Raw genomic sequence first — 25,263 nt, 5'->3', positions numbered from 1 at the left:
ATGACGTATTCTGGACATAGTACAGTGGGTCTGCATTAGTAGGGCTTCATTAGGTGGTTAAATTGTTCTATTTACCACCTTTAAGAAATAACAGGAAATTAGAAGATTCTGAGCCAGCAAGCTAAGGAGCAGAGGAAGCAGAGGATGAAGAGAGGGAGAGGCTCTGGCAATAAGGTGGGGGTTGGCTGAAGCACAATTGAACTCAACAACCAGTGAAAATTATCTAGTGCCAGAGATGGCATGCGGCTATTTAAGAACAGGTAGGTCAGTGTTTCAGGTTTAAAGTGTTTGCTAATGCAGCTGGCTGTCTTAAGATGGAGGACCTGCTAATCTCCATCCATGCACCCTAAACCTTCAGCAAAATCCACACATACAGCATTGAGTCTGGAATACTCAGGATTGGACGGGTGCACTGCAATGAAGCCCGGTGGGGTAATGCAATGAATGCAGAGTAAAACAGTGCACACTTGAGGCAAGATGGAAAATGGAGTCTGAGAATTCACTGGAAACAAGAGCTGGAAGCCAGGGGTGACTCAGGGAAATATAAGGCCTGGAACTGCCTTCAATATTCTTCTTCCCTGTAAAACCCACAACCCCTGGACATATGTGAGGAACCGTGGATGTCCCTCTTCATGAAATGTGGGTGCAAGTCCTTTTTGGGCTTCAATCTGAAGGTTTATAGTGACTTCAGTTGACTGGTGATTGGCTTAAGGGACATGTTACAGCATTGGGATATCCTCATTGTGCAGTAAGTCTCCAAATTGTCTGCCTCTTATATTCTGGTTTTGAAGGGGATAACCACAACTACTTTCCTGGGCCTCAGTGTGGGCCTTCGGGGACACTTGTTGTCTGGGTTGCTCTCTGGTGTCAGTAGAGCATCACAACCTTGGTAGATGCTCCTCACAATGCTACTTAATGACGCAAGCAGTTAGATTCCTTGAGTTGGTTAGGTGAATATTCTGCGTACAGGGAAAGACCCATACCAGACTTCTGACCTCTGGGACTGTAAGATAATAAATTTGTGTCATCTTAAGTCACTAAATTTGCAGTTACCGTAGCAATAGAAAACTAACACAACCTGGATATGAGAAATTATGATAAAGTATTTTAGTTAAATGAAGGATTGAAGTTAGAAGACAGAAGAAAATGAAAATGTCCAAAGCTTATTTTTTCAGTTAAAATAAAGACAAACAATGCATGTTTTCTTTGCAGTTACTTTTACTGGAAAAAAACAACAACAAAACACTTTTTTTTCAAAGGAGTCAAAATAGAAGACCATTACACAAGATTGCACAATCACTGACAAATGCTGGCAATGAAAGGTAAGCAGGCTAGTCTCATAGTCCTTGTCTAAGTCGTTTTCTCCATCTGCAACACACTGAGAACGGAATTCTCAGAGCTGCTGGGCTGGGTTCACAGTCCCTTTGGCCAAGCTCACTGCATTCTATCACTGAGTCACACCAAACCTCAGGTAGGGGCTCTTCCACCGAGATTTCTCGTCTTGAGAGCAGTTTAATTTTTCACCTTCTTTCTATTTACCACTGGCGTTTTCCACAGCCAGGTGTATAAGTCAGCATTATCCAATGTCTTTCTTCATTTCCCACACAATTTACGCTCCTCTGTTTGGGACATAACTTGCTCAGTCTTCACATTCTTTTCAACCACCACTGTCTTTTCTATACAATAATATGATTTAAATGTAAATATAGAAACCTACAACTTCAAAGCGGGGGGGAGAAAGAAGCACCTGCTATAATATAGACACAGGTATCACAGGTAATTTCAGAGAGCACTGGAAAGGACTTTTAGCCATTAGCGCTAGCTTATAAAAAGCAATTACGAAACTCAAAAAAAGAAATCAAATTAGATGTGTTGTGTGTGTGTTTTATTCTGCACCATTATGAATTACATAGGAATAAATCTAATAATATGCTCTAGTTGCAACATGAGACAAGACTGTTAACAGCTTACAAATACTGCTGTAAACACCCAGTCTCTTCTGACACACGGGGCGTACAAATAAGTCCAATTTTCAGAATCCTCCCCTGGGCCTTGTGATCGCACATGCCACGAATGGACATGACTTTTTCCAGAGGACCAGAGTCTGCAATCCTGATTAGATTCAAGCTCAAGGTACAATTTAGCAAATGCTACATGCTTTATTAATGATTTTATGCACCTGTGAGGTCTACTTAGGACACAGAAGTTAGTTAATAATATAGAAACAGTCTCTTGAAAATATATATCATATCTATATGTATATCTCCTTAGGAATTATGTAAAAGCCTAACAGATTTTATGAATTTGATTTGTATAAGTAATTTTCTAAAACAAACCTACACATAATTTTTTCCCTCAACAGTACTGATAAAATACAGGGCACCTTTTTCTTTCAAGTATTTGGGTAAAATAGTATACCCTGAGAATTTGGGGTGCAAACCTACACCTCGTAAACTGTAAAATGAAACTCCTCAAGCACCACATAGGAAAACGTATACCGTGATAGTTTTAAACACAGAGACTAGTACTGAATGTATTTTCTCATGCACATATATAGAGAGAGATATAGATTATCTCTATATATCTATATAATTCTCATGAGATTATAGTTCATCTACTTAGGAATCAATACTGTCCTGCAGTCCAAAGTATTATTTCAGGTAGCATGAGCATTCAATTTGTAGCAAACACATGGAGTACGAAAATAATTAAAACGCATTAAATCATTAATGGCAAGGATAATAAAGTCAAATATGAAATTAAGAAAGAAATTTATATTACTAGATATTTCATAGTGAGATAAGGATGAATTTGAAATGTGCATTAACATTTGAGATTTATCATAAAGATGTCAAAGTGTAATTTGTTTTAGCTTATTTACTCAATGATATATAGACAGCCATATACACACAGACATATACAGACATACAGAGAGCCTATATGTTAAGTCACTAACTGGGTAACTGGGCTTCATTTCATCCTGAGGGCAATTTCAGTGAGTGCTTTGAAGAGAATACATTCTGGTGAATTAGATTTTCATATTGGTTACAAATGTGCTCAGTTTTCCAAAAACAATTCAAATGGAGCCTATTTCAACCTGATCATTTAGCCAACAGTGAAAAGAGGAAATGGGTCAAGATTTCTACACACAATGTCCTGTGGTTTCTCCGGAAAACTGAGTCAAACATGTAAACCTGAGAGGAAAAGGGAAAAGTCAGACTCTGCAATTCTAATTAGCTTCAAGTTCAAGTCAGTATTTAGGAAACGCTGCATGCTTTATTAATGGTTTTGCGTACATAAAACATAAAAGGACATTTCAGTAGTTAAAGGGACATTGTTAGGGTAATAATCTTATGGGTCAGAAACCTTCATAGACTCTTGTTTTATTCCACTTAACTTTGGTTGAAAAAGGAAGGAGAAAACCACTTCATTCAAATATCAATGCAACCTCAAGAAATGATAAACTGAAAATGAGCATTTAGATTGACCTAATGTCTTTAAAACGTTCCTCTCTATCACCTGAGGTAGCAAATGGCCTAGCAGCTTTGGTTTGTTTTTCCACGGTTTGATGAAAAATAGAGAACCATTACATTATCCATAGATGACATGGTGTTCATTGACTATTACTTTAAAGCTCTATTTTTAACCACTTGAGCATTTACTACATCCTTGGCAGCTTCTCAGAGGACATGGCTTCTCTGACAAAACCAACAAATGAAAAGTTCTCCTTTCTTTCCTAGTTTCTGTCCTAGTTTACCTCAATGTGAGAATTTAAGGCTCAGATCTGCTGGTGATAAATCATGATAAATAGCTTATGAGGACCCCAGGCCCCGGATAGATAAGAACTCTACCACATTTTCTAGAGAAGGAGATGTCTCTTTGAAGACCTGGCAAGCAGTTGACACTCAACATGACCACTGGGTTTTCCTAAAAGTCACAGGCAGTCTTAAAACAGTCTTGTTAATTCTGACAGTATCCACCCAAATCCTATATTAATGTGTTCAGATACTTGAGATTTCATGGCACTGCTCTGAGTATTACAGGTTTGAGATCCTCGCAATTGATTCTCCTTTCTTGTTTCAATATTGAATGACCTCATACCCAGCCAGTCTCTACTGAACATGAGGAACGGCTGGTGCTGTAAGAGAAGTTCCCCAGTGGTGAAAGGTGAAGTAAGTTCTGAGGCGACTCTGTTGATGGAGCTGGGTAAGACGACCTTGATGACAGGGGAAGGATGCTTTCCCCAATATGGCATGAGGGCCTCTCTTCTGTACACGGAGGCCATTTCACATTTCATGATTCATGCCTCAGAGGCTCTCGCTTCATTTCACAGCTCACCAGCTCCATGACTGATCAACGTGTGACCAGAGCTGAGTATTTCTACCTCAAATCTTTCCTTTTACCCCACAGAACTTCTTTTTAGGGTAAAATTCCTTTATGGAGAGCCCTGGAAGTGAAATTCAGCTCTTTTTCTTAAAAAAAGTCTAAATGACATGGGGGGCACAGCCACGAAGTCATGAGATGACACAAACCAGCCTCAGAGCTTTCACTCACACCCTCAGTAAGAAGCAGCATAAAACTCTGCCATCAGGAAGCAATTTTAAGCAGAAACCAATATTAATGATCATTAAAATCAAAATAAGGCTTTTTAAAAAATTACCAGAATGCTTTATCTTTGAACAAATAAGTAAATAAGAGCAGATTCCTTAAAGAAAGTCTGGGAGAACCTTCAAGTTATTCTTTTAAAAAGTAAGAAATATTTCAATGTAATATTTGTCAAATATATATTGACATACTATTAATGATGACAAGCTAAATATTTATCCGTTCAATCAATTCTTCAAGACTCATTGTGAACGCTCACTAAAATAACCTTCAGAACTGGGTTACAACTGAGGCAGCATCGCATGTTGATGAACGATTCTGTGATTTGGATTCTCAACATCTCTTAAGACCGTAAGGAGCAAGTGATGCAATCCTGGGTCACTGCTATTGGTGTGTCTAGGGCTGCAGAGAATCGGAACCACTGAATCAGAGTTTACATTCTACTCTACCACCCCAACAAGTCTCTCTTCACACTCCAAACAATGCATGGGAGGCAGGAGTATGCAACTATGCAGGGAATCATTGAGGAAGAAAAATAATGCTGTACACTCATAACAAAGGTTGGATTCCTAGAGAGAAACGGATATTTTATACCTTTCTGAGACTAAGAACTTCATTCTAAATGTAATAATCGCTGGCTCTCTAGTATTTCAAGCCATTCTATTTTAAGGGAACAAAGAGTGTCATGGCATTGTACAAATGGGAAAATTTAAGCAAAGCACAAAAGTTAAAACCACTGTTCTTCACAACCACGTTTGAAATCATGCTAAACCAAATAAAAGAACATGTAAAACATAACCAAGAGAATGACTAGGCTTGACCGGTATTGATTCAAAATGCAGACCCAGCATATTTAAAATGCAGACTTGTGCTACAACTCTGCCAGCTAGTCCTGATATATTCCAAGAAACTATAAGGAGATTTGTGATCCAAATATTGGTTTGCTGGCTTGGTTTACAACAGAACCAAGCTCGTTCTGTCGTGTGTTTTGATTGAACCATGAGAACACTTAAGAGATTGTTTGCCTAGTCACGAATGCAGGAGGGAAAGACAAATAGAAAGTTTCTATCCCGTATTAAAGTATAAAAAGAAAGTTTTACACAGGAAAAATGCAACCATTCAATCAGCTTAGTAAAACTAAAATAACACAAACTGTCTTAACGGGGTTGTTCAAGAAAATATAGAAACTTACACACTTGTTTTATAAGAAGCAAAAACTAAGAGTAACACATGTAGAAGAAGTTTTTCAGATGAATTCTTAGCGCTGTTACAATGCAACTTTCAGATTAAAGCAGAACCATCCATCTTTCTTTCTTGCTCCTATAAATAAACAAAGAAAAGATTGTCAGTTCTAAAAGTAAATCTCACTTTTAAAGAAGAAGAAAAACATCAAAATACATTTTATTTAACTATTTGACTAATTTCAATATTAGTCATGATGAATTTCACACTTACATGTTTGGCAAACGTGTTTCTGAATCTCCAGACGGTATACTGACCTCAAGAAACTGCTCACAGTGGAAGCTCACTTTAGCTTGAACTAAACACAATCAACTATTCACAAATGATTATAGAGTTAAATATTTAGTTTCATTGAAATCATCCACAGCAGGGATAAAATAGGGTAAGAGATATGTTCCTAAGATGAAATGAGACCTAGATTAAATTGAAAGATTAGAAATTTGCCATGAGTTATTAATCTAGTTAAATGAGTGAACACTACACTGAGAATTCTTGTGAAGTGAATGATCACTACCTAAATTATATTGAATTTCATATAGTGCATTTTGTCTAAAATGAGATATACTGGTTAGAGTCTATGATTTAGCTAAATCCATTGTAATTTAAGCATTGACATGTTCATAAGCTTACTGAAAATTAGCCCTTTTCTTTCTGTTGATCACTGTCTATATAGGATATCTACTAGAACTTTGCCTAAAGAACATTTTTTTTTAACATTTGAGAGTTGATATTTGAACATAATATTATGAAGACAGAAATAGAGTGGCCTACAGGTAATGTTTGTTAGGGATGAAGAAGACTATCACGTGAAAAATAACCTCCAAGAAGGATCAAATAATTGCTATCTAATCAATTATCTGCAATCAGATCCGTGCTGCCACGGAGATTTCAAATCCTGCCACCTGGAACTGACCCGTGTTAAATATATGCTTAAGAAAAAAGAGGTCTATGAGAATAATTATGCTTTTACAGCTCGCATGTATATATTTCATGTTTGTTTATTTTATTCTTTAGTATTTTATATTGAGGAACGACCTTCAAGATGAAAGGGACCGTTGTAGGCTTGGAAACTTCTCATCTGCAAATTTAAGTTTTTGGACCTTAGGACATATAGAGCAGCAACAGGGGAAAAAATGTAATGACGAGGGGAGGAAAAGAAAATTAAAGACCAAGAAGAGTCATCTCCGTGCAAATCCAAGGATTTAACAACAGCTCAGGCTGAGACCCGTCAGGAAGCAAGGTTCATAAGGACTCCCTCCCTGACACTGAGGGGAGACAGAGAGAGAGAGAGCACACAACAGGATGACAGGACGGGGAGAGCAGACCAAGCACGGGAGGAGAAATTGGACTACACCAGCTACTGGCATTGTTTTTAGGCATCCAGACTCTAGATATTGCTTTTGTCTTCATTCACAGGATAATGCTTCTGCTCACATTAACTGCAGAGGAATTTGGGTTGAAATCTTGAAAATAATAAAGTTTTACTCCAATTCCTATTAAGAATAAAATAATAAAAATGTCCAGTTTAACCTATCAGAGGATCATGAAGAAGTCAGTAAAGATGCCGTGTGACCAGGCAGTGTGGCCTGGATAACTTCCAGCGACTTTAGGACCAGAACACACGACACAGTTCAGCAGGGATGCTGGGCCAGATTTTCCCTTGCTCCACACAGGCCTGTGCCCAGACAGAGAGGACAATCACCACAGGCAGCTGGCACGCCATGCACAGTGTTGTATAACATTCTGGAAAGCCTTGGGGGATACTAGAGTACCCTGACCTCTGCCAGCTGGCCTGCCCCAAGGGATCAGCCAGCTCAAATGGGGCCGAAGAGCTGTGGGCATTGCCTCCAGTTTGGGGAAATGCAAAGCAATCCTGGGTCTGGGCCCCTGAGGCTGCCTGAACGTTCACAAGGACAAGTGCTGATTCTCTGCCCTGGCCAAGGCCCCTGCTAAGGCCTGAGATGAGGGGGTCCTGAGGCATGTATGAGGTTCTAGTCCCCCAGGGAGACTAAACTCTTACAACCTGCCACGTCCTGGGTACTATGTCCTTTGTAATGGTCTTATAACTCAATATTTACAACACTCCTCAGGGTATCCCTGTTTTACAGTTGCGAAAACTCAGCTCCAGAGAGGGCAAATCACTTGCCCAGAGTAGTAAGAGTATCCGAATTTGAGCAGAGGCAGCCTGACACCAAGATGCACATACTCGGACTGCAGTCAAAGCCACACAGCCCCCCTGCAATTAAAGTGCATGAACCCACTGCCATCCAGGAGGGATCCCCCTCTCAGGGGGGCACCCACAGCAGCCCCTCCCCACGTGCACAATTTCCCCACCACTGGGAGCCACAGCCACTAGAAGTGCTGAAACTGTCTGTCTTTGGGGCATACAATGTTCTAATGACTAAGGATAGCTAATTTCTTAATCAAAAGAAAAACACACATAGAGGCTTAGTATATGCTAGACATTGTCAGATTTAGGGTCAACTTCTCAGGTTATTCCCTCCCCCTTTTTCCAGACAAGAGAAGAGGAACAATTCACAACAAGGAACAGAGACGTAGAGGGCAGAGAGCAAGAGAAGTGGGCACACACGGGTCATGTGCAAGAGCGCCGGCCCGGAGCTCAACGGGCCTGGCTGTAGGTGACCTGTTGATCTGGGACAAGTATTTTCTCATTCATCAAATAAGAATAAATTTAGTACCTACTAGTTTAAAGAATCAAATGGCATGATGCTAAGTCTTGGTACACAATAAATGATTAATATACATTAGGTATTACTTTTCATTTTTTGTTAATTTACAGAGGGTAGAGAGGAAAATATAAAGGCAATAAAATTATGGAGAAAGCCACAAAATAATAAGCCAGAGGAAAGCTACAATCTAAGAAAAGAGAAAGTGAGGAAAGAAAAGGCAAAAATGACACCAGGAAGACAGTAAAAGAAAACAGCAGCTATATATAATAATTGGGAGAGGAAGCCACAATCAAGCTAGGAAAAAAAATAGAAATAAATGAACTGATTCAGGAATGCAATTGTGGAATGAACTGAAAATGAAATTGGAGTCTGCAGCCCAGCCACCTGGCCTCGTGCACGAAGCTGCATAGAATGTGCAGGTGAGGGAGCTGGCAGGGGCCCTGCCGGTTAAGCCGTCCAGTCTGTGACAAAAACAAACTACAGACAAAGCTGAAGGAAAAAAGTAAGATGGGGCATTAAACTACATCAACTTGAAGTGAATGGGAAAGGTAAAACCACAATAAGAAACAAAACAGCAAAAAAAACCAAAAAAGCAAAGAACAAAAAGTGAATTCTCCAGCAAATGGCCCAGGAAGAAAGGAGGGAAGCAAACTAGAGGGCCAGACTCCAGGAAGGAGGACCACCAAGGCAGAGTGGCCCTGGGGGGAAACAGAGAGGGGCCTGGAGAGCAACAAGGAAGAAGCGGGCGGAAAAGACACTCTGGTCTGGAACAATGCAGGTTTTGAGTCCAACTCGGCCCCAAAGGCACACTGTGACTTAAGAAGGTTTACTTGACCTCTCTGAGCCCCAAGCTCCTCCTGCAATTTGAACACAGGGGACAAGGTTTGATGATCGAAGGGCCCTGCTGGGCCCCCTGGAACTCTCTACAAAGGTAACTGCCCCTGAGTCCAGGCCCGGCCTCTTTCCCCTACAGCTGCTGACATGCGGAGCTCCACTCAGGGGGAGAAATAACCCCAGGAAGTAAGGAGAAAAGAAAGACCAGTGATGTAGGAGCAATATAAAGCATGATCAGAAATGAAGGAACCAAAGGATAGGCCCACAGGGAAAAAAAGACATTCAAATGAAACAAAACAATTGTAAAACCCACTAAGCAGCAGGCACGGCACCAATTAAAGTTTTCCTTTGTTATTATTACATATTTTATCTTTATGCCCTTGTAAATGGCATTTAGTATCAAGTCTCAATTAAAATTTTAAAACAATAAAATGGCATCTAAGTGGGTGAGCAGGAGAAAGTATGAGACAATACATTGGGGAAGGAAAAATCTAGCTACGTGCCTCAAATGACAGAAAACTAAAACAAAAAAATTTCATCAGAAAAGACATCTAAGATCCTGTAAAGAAGGGACTTTCAAAACAAAAATCAACCAACCACAAAGGCCTAAAACAGAAAAGACCCGGCAAGAAGGAGAGAGCAGTGAGGTTTTGCAGCTGGGCTCCCTGCACACTGGCGTGTGGCGAACGGCTCCTGCCGTGGCTATCCATCCCCGGCCCCGGGTGCCAGGCTGTGATGGTCCACAGCGTGCAATGTCATTCCTACATGACAGTAAAATAAATACTATCACGACTTAGCTTCTTAGATGAGCCGTGACATGGCAAAATTTGAGGAGTACCGCAAGACTGACCACAGGAAGAAGAGAACTCGGAAGACCCACCTACGAAAGCAAAACTAAGGGAAATTCATAACAGAATAATCAAAGAAAGATCACAACAGCTGGTTATGCCCAGATATATACAGGAGGAAGAAGCAAATCTTCCTATCACAATGTACAGCTGAAAATAGAGGATGAAATATTTATTATTTGAGCCGGAGGGAATCTTAACGGTTAAGACAGGACTTGATGGACGGGTTTGCAGTTCTGTGTGTTGGGGTGTGTCCTCGTGCTGGCGCAGGCTCCTGGCTTGTGGGCCAACACCAGGTCACATGTGCATTTACAGCCTCACGGGAGTAGACTACAGCTGATAGAGTGTAAACATGTAATTCGTGTTTGTTGAATGAATGAGAGAATTAGCGCATTTCGTTCAAACATTCGTGTTACAAATGTCCAGAGAGGCAGAGAGTAGCTCCCAGGTGTCCTGGCTACCGGTTTAGAACTCGTTAGGCTCCTCTGCCATCCTTCCTTTGCTCCAGGCTCCTACTGAGGGACACGCAGAGCAGCCCACAGGGAGCCTGGGGTGGCCCAGGAGCCAGGAGCCAGCCCACGGGTCCTGGCTCTCTCACTGTCCAGGGACCTCAGCAAAACCGTTTGTTTCTAAGTCCCAGTATTCTCTCTGAAATGTTGTGGTTGGATGAAATCATTTACGGGACTTCTTAGTAGAAGGGAGCACGTAAAACCCTATCCTACCTCAAGGAAAATCTCCGGGATAAGTCTAGTTTTCAAAGGAAATCTTGAACGGAAACCAGCTTCCAAGACTTCTCACCCGACCGCCCGTATGAGCCTCAGTTGATGAATGAGTATGTACAGTGTATTTTTTTGATGTATCTGAACAGCGCTAAAATTTTTTTCACACAAGGAAAAAAATTACACTCTTTTGTTTATCTGGCTTTTCTTTAGAAAATGGCAGAGAACTTTCAAGAAGGTGAGTTTTGAAGGATTTTAGTTAGTAATCTGAGTTAGGATAATTAGATTTTTGCCTGTACACAAAAAACTAATCATTAGTTTCTGACTAGTCTTCTTAAATCGCGAAGCCAGGTTTTGTCTTTCTGTGCCCTTTAGGGCTGTAGACAAAAATAAAGGCTATACCTTCAAAAAGGGAACAACTTTCAAAACAATCACTGTTCAAATCTCGAATACTAAAAACTCTGATTTATGTTTGTGTCTGACGGAAGCAGCTCCAGGCCTAATCTCTCCAGACTCAGCAGACAGGAGGAAGGCCCGAGGCAGCTGCTGAGAGGGCACCGTGCCCCGGCCCGCGGGCTGCCCGCCCTCCCCTCCTGGGCTGCTGCGCCTCCACAGCTCACACAAAGGCCTCGCGGGATTAGCTGCTGCGAAACAGTCTCAGGTAAACTGACCACCTGGCCAGAAGATTACAAGGCATTCGTCTAGAGGCTACTCTTTTCCTTCTGCAAAACGAATTCTCTAATTCTGAGTCGTTTCTGCATGTGTACTGAATTTTTCTTTGTTTTCTACATCAGACAAAATATGCACTATTCATTCTCAGTCTTCCTAATCCCCTCTTTCTTTGTGATCCTCACACAGCGCCTGGTGCACACTCTTGGAGAGGAAGGAATCAAGCCGTCTACTTCTAGATTGCAAGTACAATGAGGTTTGTGCTTTCACCTGAGTTCTTAGAGAAAGAGCCAAGGAGTTTTAAACAGTGACCTAATGCAGCCTTGTAGTTCAGTAAACGTGATACGCAGTAACAATCCTCTAATTTGAAAAGGTTTTATACCTTGCAATGCCCTGTTCTATCATCTGACATTCAGATAAATTGTGAGGAGCAGTTTCATTGACGCCTGAGTATCACGAGTGCCGGGAGTTTGCAGGCCCAAGAGCACACGCCAGTCTCATCCCACGACCTACCTCCTAACTGAAGGCTACTTCACTGCACAAAGAAACGACATTCCTCTGTTCTTTTTCAGTTCAGAAAAGAGAAATGGCTTATTTCTTTCATAAAAGCATAGAAAGGGTTTCTCTCCTCTCCATCTCCTTTCTTGCTTCAGTATGATCTTACCAAGGAGTAAAAGTCCTAGAAGCATTTATGATGTCAGCCCGTCCTAATCTGAAGAGAACAGGAGAATGAGGGGACAAATTTGTCTCCGCAGTGCTGACACCTTTGTACTCATATCTGAAGGTGGCCCCTATCTTACACGTCTGACCTGAAGTGTCCTGGTTCAGACAAGCCAAGCTCGCACTTCCTCTCAAGTTCCATGGACTGTGTTTACAGCAAGGATTCCTGCCTGTGAATTTGGGTTGACCAGGTGTCAGGAATCTACTTTATCTGACTTCCCTTAGAGGGGCAGTGGGAGCGATTCTTCTCTGCAGGGAGAGAACGCAGATCTGAAAAGGAGCCTGGGAGGGATAAGCAGAGCGCAGTAGATCCAGTCTGAACAGACTGGACCAAGCACAGCAGCCCCATCTGAGGAGCCGCTGCAGCTCCTGGCAGCTGTGAAGCCGTGTGTGTGTGTGTGCGCGTGGGATACCTTAAAGACTCGAAAAAGTATTCTGATCTTGTGATCGTCTGAAAACAGAAAAACCAGACCTTAAAAAATATAGTCTCTTTGTATAAGAAACCAAGAGGGAGATGCGGTGGCAGAAGACAAGCCTTTCTGCAGACTTTAGAAAACTCCCTGATGAGAAAATGTCAGTCTTTGACTCTCCTTCCTTCTGAGGAGCAGCCAGATAACGGTGTCCCCAGTGATCTCTCAGGGTGTTCTGCCTGGTGTCACTGCACTGCCAGGAATAGAGTGAAGTTCACCCCATGAAATCCGGACCAGGTTTTCGTTTCTTTCCCTGCCAACCTTCACCAAAGGCAAACCTGACAGATCAAGGTGCACTTCCCTCCCACTCCCGGTGGGAAAAACACTCAGGCAGTTGGAAAAGGTCAAAGGGGAGAGGCCAGAGCGGGGGCTGAGGAGTGGGAGAGGAGGAAGCTTGGCAAGAAAATTAGCTCTTTAATAATGTGATGGGGTTTTGCTCTATTCTTCCAAAGCGCCCATTTCTAGACAGCCTCCCTGCTGTCTTCGAACACAAAGAAATAGGATTCCTCTTAATCTCTTAAACCTGATTATCAAAGTAACATTCACTCACCAGCAGCTGCTCCACTCTGCTCTGTTTTCTGGTGACTGCTCATCATCGGTGTTCCACCACAAAGCTCATGGTGGTGCCATCAAAGGAAGGGGGCGCAATGATCCGTGGCCCCAAGGCCTGCGAAGTGATGCTGATGACAGGCTTGCCGTGCAGCTGGGCGAAGCCCTTGGCCCCCACCAGCTGGGATGTGGCTGCTGGGGCAGAGGAGGAAGAGGAGGCGGGAGCCTGACCAGAGGCCATGAAGTATGGGACCTCGGTGAATGTCGCAGCTGCCTCTTTGCTGGGGGGCTCTGCCGCCATGGGAGAGAGCTCACCACCTCCTGGAGTGTGAGCAATTGGTGTGGGCTGCAGGGCGTTGGTGGGTAGCACCGTGGGCAGAAACCCAGGGTAGATCATGTAAGTGGGTCCATAGCCACCGGGACTCAGGGCCAAGGGAGGCACAGGGAGGGACAGGGGAGCCACAGCCTGCTGTTGGGTGGTCATGGGCACGTCCACATACTGCCCTGTCTCGGGGTCAAAGAGTCTCCGGGTCATAGGCTGTACCGGTGTGTCCACAAGATAGTACTGGCCAGTTGTCACATCCAGGAGCATCTTACGCTGGGTCTGCTGAGGCTGGGGTTGCTGGAAGGGGTCTGTGGGGACCGGAGCCGGGCCTGCAGGTGCGGGGGCAGGCATGCCAGGTGGGGAGAAGCAGAGCACCTGGGGCTGGGCCCCCTGCAGGGTGAAGGGCAGCAGCTGCTGGTGGTAGATGGTGGGAGGGGGGTGCTCGGGGCTCTGTGGCCCCGCGGGGGCAGCTACCGTCTCCCGGAGGTTGTCGGGTTTGGTACGCCAAGCTGGCCGGCTGGTTCCACTGACCTGAGAGCCTTTGGGGCTACTGGGGACCTGACTTCGGGCACTCAGCGGGGGCAAGCTGCAGAGAGTGGCCGCCGAGGAGACTGGGGGCCCCTCCCTCCCAGCCCCTGGCCTGCCTGGAAGCTCCCCAGCGGCAGAGCTTCCTTTTAGGGGGATGGTCAGGTAATTCTCACAATCACTGTTGCTCTTTTCCAAATTGCTGCCATTTTTGCTGTTGGTCATCTCATCGAGAGGTGCCCGGGTGGCCGGAGAGATCTTGAGGGACCGGAGTCCCTGCGATTTGAGGCCCTTTGCGGCTGAAGGACTCTCTGGAGAAGGTCCTTGGGGGAACTTTCCGGCGACACCCCCAGTTTTCTGGGTGCTGCTGGCGCTCACTGTGAACACGTTCCGGTTGCTGGGGAGTGGGGGGAGGGGCTGCAGGGGTGGGGTTCTCTCCACCTCCTTGGGCGCGGGCGGAATGTAGAGCGACCGGGGCCTCTCCCTGGCCAGGTTCTCGAAGGCCGCCGCCCGGGCCGACACGCTCTCGGAGCTCGGGTTGGAGTTTCTGCGCTGCAGACGCTCCAGGGGAGCCCCTCGCAGGACCACTCCGCCTTTGTTTCCGGCACCCCGCTCTTCCCCCTCACCCAGACGTCTGGCCATCTTGTTGGGGTCCCCCTCGGCACCCCCGGCCCCTTCCCTCTCCTCACTGGCAATGAGCGACAGGACGTGGCTGTCGATCATCATGGGCAGGGGGTCACTTTTGCGCTTCCACTCGTTCCTGTTGAAGCTGTACAGCTCCTCCATGGACCTCACGGCGGCGGTCAGCTTCTCCAGGGCGTTCCGGGATGGCTTTGGGCCCTTCCCTTCCTCCTTGCCCTCCTCATCCTTGGCCTTCTCTGGGGTCTTCTGAGCAGACGCCTTGGAGACGATTTTGAGCACAGGCAGGTAAGAGCCCTGCTCAGGCTTATTGGGGGCGATGGTGGCCACGGGCAGCCTGCCAGATGCCCTGTGAACCAAGACTGTCCCTTCAGGGGAGGAGGAATCCAAGACCCTGCTGCTTCCACCTTTGCCCAGGTGCTCCCTCAGCTCGCGGGCTGCGCCGTCTTCCCTCTGGTTCACTACAGCCTGGCAGGTAATCACCATGGGGGACAGGGATCCCGACCCGCCCGCTGCAGCAGCCTGCGGCCTGGCTTTGGGCCCAGTCAGCCCCTGCTCTGGGGTCACACTGCCCTTGTCACTGCTGTCCCCTGACCCTTTGATTAGTTTCCTGACGTCTCTCACCTGGTGGAGGGGGCCTTGGGTCTTGGACTTGTCTCTGACATCTCGCACCTGGAACTGGGGCACTTTTTCCAAGTTGTCCCCCCGGAAGAGTTTCTGCTGCGTTCTGCTGTTGTCCTCAATGGTCTTGAAGAGGTTAGAGGCGCTGCCGCTGGCCAGTTTGGGAGTGAGCAACTTGGCAATGTTGAAGTCGGAGCTTGGCTGCTGCACGCTCCCCAGCCGGATCTTGATTTCCGGAGCCTTGGGCCTGATCACCGCCGTGGAGGTGGCCTGGGCAGCAGGGTACTTGGTGGCCTGCTTCCCTGGCTGCTTGTCCTTGGGGGTCTGCTGGATGTTGGGGACAAAGAGGCGAGACATGATGGTGGACTTGCTGGCAGAGATCTCCCCGAGATCGGCCCTCCAGTCGCCCCCTTTGGGGAGTTTCAGCTTCCCGATGGGGGCTTTTTCCTCCCTCTTCTCTGCCTCTTTCTCCTTCCATGACCGGAATGCGCTGTTCTGACTACGGAGGAAGATGCCCTTGACAGTCTCGGATGCACTCTTTTTAATTTCACACACTTCTGTGTGTGCATCAGCGAGATTTCTGCCGGAGCCTGCACTGCTCTCCCGAGGTGCACTGGCTTTGAAAGTTGGGGATTTGGAGCCGGCCACGGACCCTTCGCCCCCTGCATCTGACACGCTGAGCACCGTGTACTCAGAGCCGGCCTCCGAGTGGCGGGAACTCTGCCTCTGCAGGCCCCTCTCCCGCGGCTTCTCGCCCCCAGCCGGGCCCTCTGTCTCCTTGGGGGTGCTGGAGAGGTGATGTTGGGAGGTGTCGGTGACTTCTCCCCTCTCCATTTTGAACTCGTGTTCCCGCTGCATCTTCTTGGAGATGACATTTTTGAGCAGACTGGAAGCAAATTTGGACTTCTTCTGGGGGCCGTCAGCGCGGGCGGCAGGCTTGCTGCTCTCTGACGTCTCGGAGCCATCGTCTGTGTACACCGATCCGGGGCCCTTGCTGGAGACTTTGGGGGCCCTGCAGGGCCCCGCTGCTGAGCTGGCTTTGCTCTCACTGCGTAAATTCAGAGGCTCGAGAAGGGTGACCACGCGGGAGCCCGTCTGGACCTGCTTCTGGAAACACAGCGGCGTCTCCACGTGTTTGATTTCCCCCTCCACTTTGCTGACGACGAACTCCAGAGCCTTGGTCTGGGACTTCTTGGACTGGACGTAGAGCTGGTCTGCGGCTGTCCTGGCCCCACCTCCCTTCCTCAGGCCTGCGGCCGCCGAGGCCGCACTGCTCCTGAGGAGGCTCTGTTCCACCCGGGCTCCAACCCCGCCACATTTTAAGTCTAGGAAGGTCGACCAACGCCCGAAGCCGACTTCGGAGAGCGCGGAGGACTCCCGGGAGCTGATGCTCAGAGCCTCGAAGTAGGGGTAGGCGAGGCTCCGGAAGGCCCGGGCGGTGAGGGTGCGCACCTCCTTGTCGGCGTCGTCCAGCTCGCTCACGGCGCTGGAGGCCCCGCTGGAGTGGTCCGCCAGCTCCTTGGCGCGGATGGCTCCGCACCGGGTCTGCAGGCGGGCAGGGACGGCGATGAACTTCTTCGCATGGTCCTGAGCCACGGCTGCAGCCGGGTCTTGCTTCAGCGAACTTGAATTGCGTTCAGCAGCTGTGGAGACGCGGAGGCTCATGTCGCCTTCATGCTTGGCAGCAGGAATAATGTTTTGCTTTGCACGCACGTTGCTAGGCTCATTTATAGCCCGGGAAGTCGGCTTGATTGATAGGAGGATCTGGCTGGCCGCGCTCGCACAGCTGCTTGCGGCGGCGGCTGCCCCTGAAGCTGCGTCCGGGGGCTCGGGCAAGGGCTCCCGCGGGGTGGCAGTGCCAGGCCCGGGGGGCGGGGGAGTGGGGTCACTGTCGGAGGGACCGCTGCCCACTTCCGTGCTGCTGGTGTTGCGACCACTGCTGCCTGCTCTGGGGCGGGCGGCGTCACTGCTGGTGGGGCTGGGTGTCCGGGTGGCGGTGGTGCTAGGAGTGGTGCTGAGGTAGCAGCTGTTGTCGTCGTCCTCTTCGGTCGCGGTGGTGACGTCCCCCGGGGTCTCGTCGCTGCCACCAAAGGAAGCATAGTCCACGAATGAGTAGATGACGTTGTTGTCCTCGAAATCCAAGCGAGAAGCCAGTCCCACGTCGAAATCCATGTCCTGCTCCACCTCACTCAGCTGGATCTCGTGGGTGGTGATGTAGTGCGCCTCCTCATTTTTCGGGGGGTCTCTGCTGCCCTGAGACTTGGCAATAATGTCCCTGCACTCGGCTGCATCTCCTCCTCCCCCACCTCCTCCTCCTTCTCTTCCTCCCCCTGCTCCTCCTCCGCTGGGCTGGCAGCTCACTGCGCTCTCACCACTGTCACTCTCAAAGCCTAAAGATGAAGACGAGGTGGCCAGAGCCCCTGTTGGTGTGGTGGTATCATCCATCTTGAAGAGGCCACCTTCTTCTGCTTTGTCCATGGGGGAAGAAGAGGAGGAGTAAGAAGAGACGTTGCTGCTCTCCTCAGTGTGGGAGAGCTGGGATCTGGAGAGTTCTGAGGAAGCAGGAATCTTCCGGGAGGCTGGAGCCTCGCACTCTTGACCACTGGGTTCATCTTGTGCTTTCTCCTCGGGACTCCTAGGGGCCCTCTGATCCCTGGGCCGGCACTCCAGAGAAAGGCTCATGGTCCGGGGACTCTCACTCAGGACTCCAGCTGAAGCGCACATCTCCGCATGTCTCCTTTCTCGCTGGGAGGAGGTTGGTGGCTTGGGCAGCCGCCGCAGCTGCTGCTTCAGCTCCTGACTGTCTTGAGCTCCGCTCACCCTGTCCCCCACCTCCCGCAGTCTGGCCTGCGGTTTCAGCTCAGGAGTGGCGGCTTCCATTCTGAGACCTCGCCTAGGTTTCAGCGATAGGAAGAGACAGTGGCGAGCTCTGCGGCTGTCCTGGGTCCCTCCCTGGCCCTGGAGAGGCTGCAGAGTTGCCCGAAGCAGGGTCCCACGTGCCTGGACTGGCCCCAAGGCTATAGGCACTACTGCCGCTGCTGCCACCACCTCCCAGTTCTTCAGCCCCTCTGGCGGGGCCGGGGCAAGGCTGAGGGAGGTGGGAAGGCTCCTGGACTGGGTGGCAGAGGTGGTCTGTGCCTGGGGGGCTGCTGCTCTGGCCGAGACGGTGGCCAGCTTCCTGTGGCTGAGCTGTTCTGTCCAGTTGTTTGCCTGGCACCGTCGGCAGCTAGGAGTCTGAACGCCATCGGCCACGGAAGGAGCAGCATCTGTAGGTCGACCCCGAGCCTCCCAGAAATGAAAGGAAAGCATGTGCTGTTTCTTGTGAAGCCTTGTCCCTTTCCTGGATGGGGCGAGAGTGGGTCACGTCATTCCAGAAATATTTTTAGTGTCTATTCCCTAGTCATGCTGAAACCACACTTGAGGGTGGAGAGAAGAGGCTTCAAGATGAAAAGAGAAGGCTGGGGGTGGAGGAGGCGTGTGGGTTCTAACTCAAATCAACCAAATGTTCCGTGCAATCTAGTAGAGACACGTCTAGCAAGTACGAAATTATTCTTTGCTCACTGCCATCTTTCATTTCCAAGTCTGATTGAATGCATTTTTTCCCTTGTTCTTAAATAAAATTCAAATTCTGCATTGCATTGCAAATCAATTAAGGACAATCCAGAGAGATTTCAAAATCTCCCTTGGACATATGGTAAACTTTATGTTTTCCTCAAAATCTGTGCCTTTTCTTTCTCTTTCATCTCCAATCAGATGAGTTCTGGTAATAACACTTTTCATAGGAATAAAACATTCCATCCCTCTTTCCCAAAGTTCTGCTCTGTGAAGCAGTCTGCTTCAAAGTAGAAAGACTCCCTTCACGGGTCCTCCCTGTGTTGACTCCAAGTGCAGAAGGGCAATTTTTGAAGACCATAACGCTTTGCGTAAACTTTTAACTGTGGTCAGTAAAAAGGAGCACGTGGGGTCAACATTGACACTACTTCAAATGCCTGCAATATCTAATCAATCTCAGAAAAGCTCCCTAGGCTTCTAAAAGCGTGGCAAGACAATAAACCTGCAATTAAATATAGCCTGAGCTGCAGCCTCCTGATTCGGTTACACTGGCTGAATTCCAGAGCTGCAGGGCGCCGAGTCAAAAGGCAGGAAAACAGCGAATGCACTTACCCTCCAGGAGTGCAGTGCGGCTCAGAGTGGGGCTCAGAGAGGAAATGTGACCCGCTGGCATGCCCCATGGAGATGAAGCCAAAAGCCCAGTTCACTGGCTCTGAGGTACATCCATTTCAGACAATTCAGTATTTGTGCAAGTGAGTTTGCCAGGCAACCCATGACGGGGCTTCTGTGCTGGCATCCTCAGAGCAGATCTCTTGGTGCTATCAGTGGAGAACCACGACTCTTGGTTTTGGTGAGGTCTGGCCCTCGTCCCCTGCCAGGCCCACTTCCACCACTATACATAGTCTATGTGTCACTTATGCCGATTGAATAAAGCACTATTTTAAACATCCACATTTGTGGGGAACGAAAATAACACCATCAACCATCCCCTTCCAACGTGAATGCCACCCCCACACAGAAAAATGTTCCTTCCTCTGGATAAGCGTGGGGGGAGGTGTGGGGTGGGAGCCCCTGACAACTGAAGCTCCTGCCTTCCCGTAAGGGGATGTGGTCGGCACAGCCCTGCCGTTCCTCCACAGCGGCTCACTTCTGCCCACGTCACTGCCATTACAAACATGACGACAGAGGGAAGACTGGAAACACCGAGTATCACAATGTGGATGGAAAGCCAGAGTGCAGGTGAAGAGAATGAAGGGGATGGGGAAACAGAGAGAGGGAGAGGAAGGGGATGGAGGAGGAAGAGAAGGAGAGAGAGAGAGAGGGAATTTGCTAAATTTGCAATCAACTTTTTGATTTTGGAGAATCACGCTAATGGCACAAAATCCTAGATTCTTATTGATAAAAAAAACTTTAAAATAATAATTACAACTAAGAGGTGTATAGAGCTTACTATGGGTAAGGCACTATTTGAAGCACTTATAAACATGTGTATATTAATTTCTTTAATCCTCATAATAACCTATTGAGTTAGGTACATTTATTGTAGTGATTTATAGATGAGAAAGCTGAGGCACAGAGGTGTTAAGATTATGGATCAGAACTCAAACCCAGGCAGTCTGGCTCCAGAGCCTGAGCCTTAACCATTCTGCTGCAGAGCCTTGCTGCCTTCCATGCTCACGTGCTCTCCAGGACACCCAGATGCTCCGTCAGAAGGGAGCAACGCATCCACTAGGCAATTTCATCTGTGTGAGCACAAATAAACCATATAACTATTTCTTAGTTTTGTTTTTTTTTGTTCATATCATCGGCTTGTGTATTCAGGGATTAAGGAACAAGACCCTATAAATGAAATGAAATAAAATATAATTGGTTCCTTCAGCCAAGCAGAGTATTTTCAATGCCCCATTTTAATTTTGCTTTGAGGCCTTGGACAGTAAACCCTGAACAGTGCCTCAAGCACTGTGGGTCAGACACACTTCATAGCTGAATAGAAGACAGTGTTTCTGCCCATCAAGGCAATTATAGTCTAAGAAGGAATTTTTCCAGCACTTTCCATATGGCCCCGTCTGTCATGACAACTCCACAGATTTCAGCAGTTTCTCCCTGCAGTTGGCAAATACAAAACTGGAAGGTCGGATGCCCTGGGTGTAGGTTAAAGCATAACTCCTGAATGCCCACAGTTCTGGACGACTGCTTCCAGAGTCCGGCTTCCTCCAGAGGGCACAGCCCCAGCCAAAGCTCCCCAAGAGACAAAGAGAGAGGCTTTCCCTAAAAGAGGCACTTACCTCCCAAATAGCTGTGTGGCTTCTTTTCTCTTTTCTGTCTCAATGAATGCAGTGTAGAAAAAAAAATTGTAGGGAAATCTTTTTCAAATAAAGTTGATTTCCAAAAAGTAGGGTTTAATTCAAACCACAAATTCTATTTAAAAATCAAAATAAGTGGGGAATTTAAAGTAGGACAGACTACTAAAAGATTTAGAAAAAGAAAGTGGTAAATGAAAAACTATGACCACTTGTAGGGGTAAAACAATTAAGAACCCGAAACTGCCTGCCCTCTGGCATTTTCAGAGTTTGGGGTCAGTAAACATCACCATGAAATACTCCCAACTCTGTTGAAGTAATCTGCAGTCATTTGGTACACATAGAGCCTTTTATTCCTTAATATGACTACAATCATTTTTTTTTACAGATGAACTCAGTGATTGCCTCCCTGATCTCAGCTCTTGAGAATTAATGGTGAGTAATGGCCCCAGCATTAACCCACATTGAGCAGGCCCACTTGCTAGACCAGGCAAGGTGTTCTCGGTAGATAACTTTATATGGGAACTCAGAGAACCACACAGGAAATGACTCAGTGTCCTTATTTTTATCTCTGCAGAGAAAGTTCTTAGATTCCCTGAAAGTCTTGTGAGATGTATCCTAGGACGGGAAACTTCAACATGATTAGAGGAATTGAGATGAAGGCCAGAGCATCCACCTCCTGGCGAAAGCATATGGGCATGCTCCAGGTTTCTGACAGGGACGTAATGGGATAGAGCGATCTATCACTTAAAAGGAAGAACAGTTTATCCGGTGTAGACTGCTAGACGAGAAATGGAGAGCTAGGTTGAAACTTTGACTCAAACCAGGAGTCAGACAAAGGCTTTACCAAGCACAGACGTTCTCAGGATTCTCTGGGGTGCGATAGAAGGGAGATATTCTCTGATTACTTTAAATTTTGTACAAGGTTTTCCATAAACACCTGCATGCCTATTTGCACACACTGATTTTAAAGAGGCTTTTCTGCTGCTGCTGCTCAACACTCAGAGTGTGGCCAGCTGTTTCTCCTCCTGGCCCAGGTCAGAAAACGTGAGAATTATATCTGAAGGAAGGGCGTCATATTGGCTTTTTTTTTGCTGGGGGTGCCAAAGAGTGTCCATTTATTTAGTTACTGAGGCATATGCTTTACATATTTCAGTTCATTTAATCCTCTCAAAATCACCATGAGAGAGCAATTATTATTCCCAGTTCATGGATGAAAAATTGAGTTTGAGTGAAGACATGCAGCCTGCCTGATTTTTCACAATCAGTAAGTGCTGGAGCGCTGACTGCCCAGCTCTGAGGTACCCAAGCCCGTGCTCAGCTGATGATCGAGCATTCAGTTCAGGAGGTGGAGGTCACGAGCTTGTTTCCACTGCTGGCCAACTAGCTGTTCCACAGCCTCGACCAGCTGCCTGCACACAGGACCAGCTGGTCACCACGGAGTCCAAGGAAACAGAGTGGCGGGATTAGTGAGAAAGTGTGCCTGTGAATAGAAAACAGCATGTACCACGAGGATGAATAAGTAACACTGTTCCCCTATGCAAAGAAGAGCACGTTAGTGCAGAGGCGTGCCATGCCCATCCATCGCAGATGCAACCCTTAGCTACGTCCTCAAAACTGGGAAGGACAGGAAGGACCAGTTCACCACCAGAAATGCAAGTTTAATGGACACTCAGGCCTGCACACAGAGGGCAGAGGTGATGCAAAAGGCTCTTTACTTTTCCCCTGAGTCAGGAGTCAGGATATGTAGCAAGGAGTCACTCGTCTCTGTCTCTCTCCCTCTGCCTCTGCTCTCGTAGACGTTTTGCCCTCCCCGTCCCCTCGCCCATTCCCCTGCTTCCTCGTGGCCCCTGACTTGTTCTGGACAATAGGCAACAGTTTCCTTGTGGTTTTCTCTTGAGGGAGTTGTGGAGGTTTTGATGGTTCAGGTCTTACTGGATAAAAGAATCTCCTCCCTTTCAGAGCAGCCTCAAAATGAAACATTGACAGGACAAGTAACTCTTCCTCCGTGTCATCCTGACGACTTTGAATAGCCTAGCTCTGAATGTCTGTCCTTCTCACGGAGATGGGGTCTGCTCCCTAGCCAGCGGGCAGCAGGGGCCTGGGAGGGGCTGGCTTGCGGCTCCCTGCTCAGAGAGGCAGCTCCGGAAGACGGGCTCACTGGGCTTGAACAAGTTACTGTCAGTTTTTCCAGGTTGCTGTTGAACCAAATTTAAATAACCAGTCAGCTCAGCTGCCTGTCTACAGAGTTGCATGAATGACCTATTTCTGTGATTTTAGAGAGGAATTTTTTTTGCCTTTTAATTCTTGATATTCCATTCCGGGGGCTAAAATCACGTTTCTGTTTTGTTTTGCTTTGAAAAATATTTCTTCTCCTCATGTATCTGATTTCAGATTCAGCAGTTTCAAACGTAAGCCTTTATAAGTATACTTAATATTTTATTTTTCAACTTTCTATTTTCTATGCATATTTGGAATAATTATGAAATTGCTTAAGATCTCCTTTCTTTACTTGCTTGAAATCTCACGTTCAGATCTGCTCAAAACTCAAGTACTATCATGCAAATTAAAGCAACCTTCTAGAAAACCATCTGACAGTTTCTGTCTGTCACAGATAAGAACGTTAGGGTTTAAGAACATGCGTGCAGGGATGTTCACTGCAGCTCGTTGTGATAGCAACACTTGGAAACCCCCCAATTTCAATCCACAGACCAACAGCTGATTGACTGTAGCGCACACACGCTATGGCACATTGTGTCCACGTTAATTCTGTTAAATGAACAGGAGTATATGTTCCAATCTTGAAAGGATTTACATGAAAAGAAGATTACACAATGAAATGTTTTAGTATGATTCCGTTTCAACAACAACAACAAGAATAAAACTCATTAAGTGAACTTAGAGTTGTATCAACATAGAAAATACAGAGAAGCATAAACACCAGATTAACATTGTTTTTGTATATGTGGGAAGGTAAGATTGAACAATTATTGTTAAATTTTCCTTTATGCAGCTTAGCATTGTTTGCATTATTACAGCAAACATGTTTTTCTCTTATAATAGAAAAACATAATTTTATATTGAAATAATTTCTTCTCCTTTATAAACTTTCCTTAAATTAAGCCCATTAAGCTTAGAATTAGAGCAAAGACAACTTATACTAAGGTAGCCCAAAGAGAGCTTTTAGCTTTACTTCTTCATTTTATCAAGGTAGGAAATGAAGCTCAGAGAAGTTAGGTGACTTGCCCAAGGTCACACAGCTATGAGTAGAGGAGGGCAAGCATAATCCATTTCTTCTGACCCCAAACTCAGTGCTTGTTCCTGCATTGCTCAAACTTTGTCATCAAAGTGACCAAAGGGAAAAGGAGACTAAATTGCACTCTCAAAAGATTGGAGGGTGTTCCCTAAAGAAAGCAAATAATTTCACTGTGGCACTATGTTTTACTTAAAACCTAAGGTGAATTAAGTAATCAAAACTATTACCACATGCAAAGGTATAGATGAGTCTCACAAACATAATGTTAGGAAAAAGAAAACAGCTGCAAAGAGAAGACACTATATGATTCTATTTATACAAAAATCTAAAACAAGACAAAGTCATCGCTGGGGTTGGAGTCAGGATAGTGGCCCTCTGGTGCTCGCGTCAGAGAAGCGGCAGTGGGGTCTCAGGAGGGCTTCTGCGCCCGGAGGTGTTTCTGTGGGCGTGTGAGGTCTGTGAAAGAGTGTCGAGCTGTATGCTTGTGCCTGTTTGCTGTGCTATACATATGTTATACAACACATTCATTAAAAATTCATGTGATTCTTACAATCATAATATACCCATATCTATTTTCATATTTTTTTTCAAATCTTGAAATAAAGCTGGTAGTTTATAAAAGTACATGCAATATTTATTTTATCACTTCACCTACCGCTTGGCAAACTCCAAGGTGTCTCCAGAGGCGTCAGCACCCCA

The 25,263-nt window shown here is 46.4% G+C and overlaps 1 protein-coding gene across 1 annotated transcript; it reads right to left on the bottom strand.

The window, feature by feature from the left end:
• Positions 1-1,211: 1,211 nt before the first annotated feature.
• Positions 1,212-21,728, bottom strand: C3H4orf54 (chromosome 3 C4orf54 homolog). Its single transcript, XM_046657455.1, has 3 exons — positions 21,294-21,728; positions 13,348-18,796; positions 1,212-5,925 (listed from the first exon to the last, which is right to left on the bottom strand). The coding sequence occupies exon 2, from the start codon at positions 18,763-18,765 to the stop codon at positions 13,390-13,392; it is 5,376 nt and encodes a 1,791-aa protein (XP_046513411.1). The 5' UTR covers positions 18,766-18,796; positions 21,294-21,728; the 3' UTR covers positions 1,212-5,925; positions 13,348-13,389.
• Between the last annotated feature and the right edge of the window lie 3,535 nt (positions 21,729-25,263).

The sequence above is a fragment of the Equus quagga genome, chromosome 3 (assembly GCF_021613505.1).
Source record: "Equus quagga isolate Etosha38 chromosome 3, UCLA_HA_Equagga_1.0, whole genome shotgun sequence".
Classification (NCBI taxonomy): domain Eukaryota; kingdom Metazoa; phylum Chordata; class Mammalia; order Perissodactyla; family Equidae; genus Equus; species Equus quagga.
This window is presented reverse-complemented; position numbering and strand designations above follow the sequence as displayed.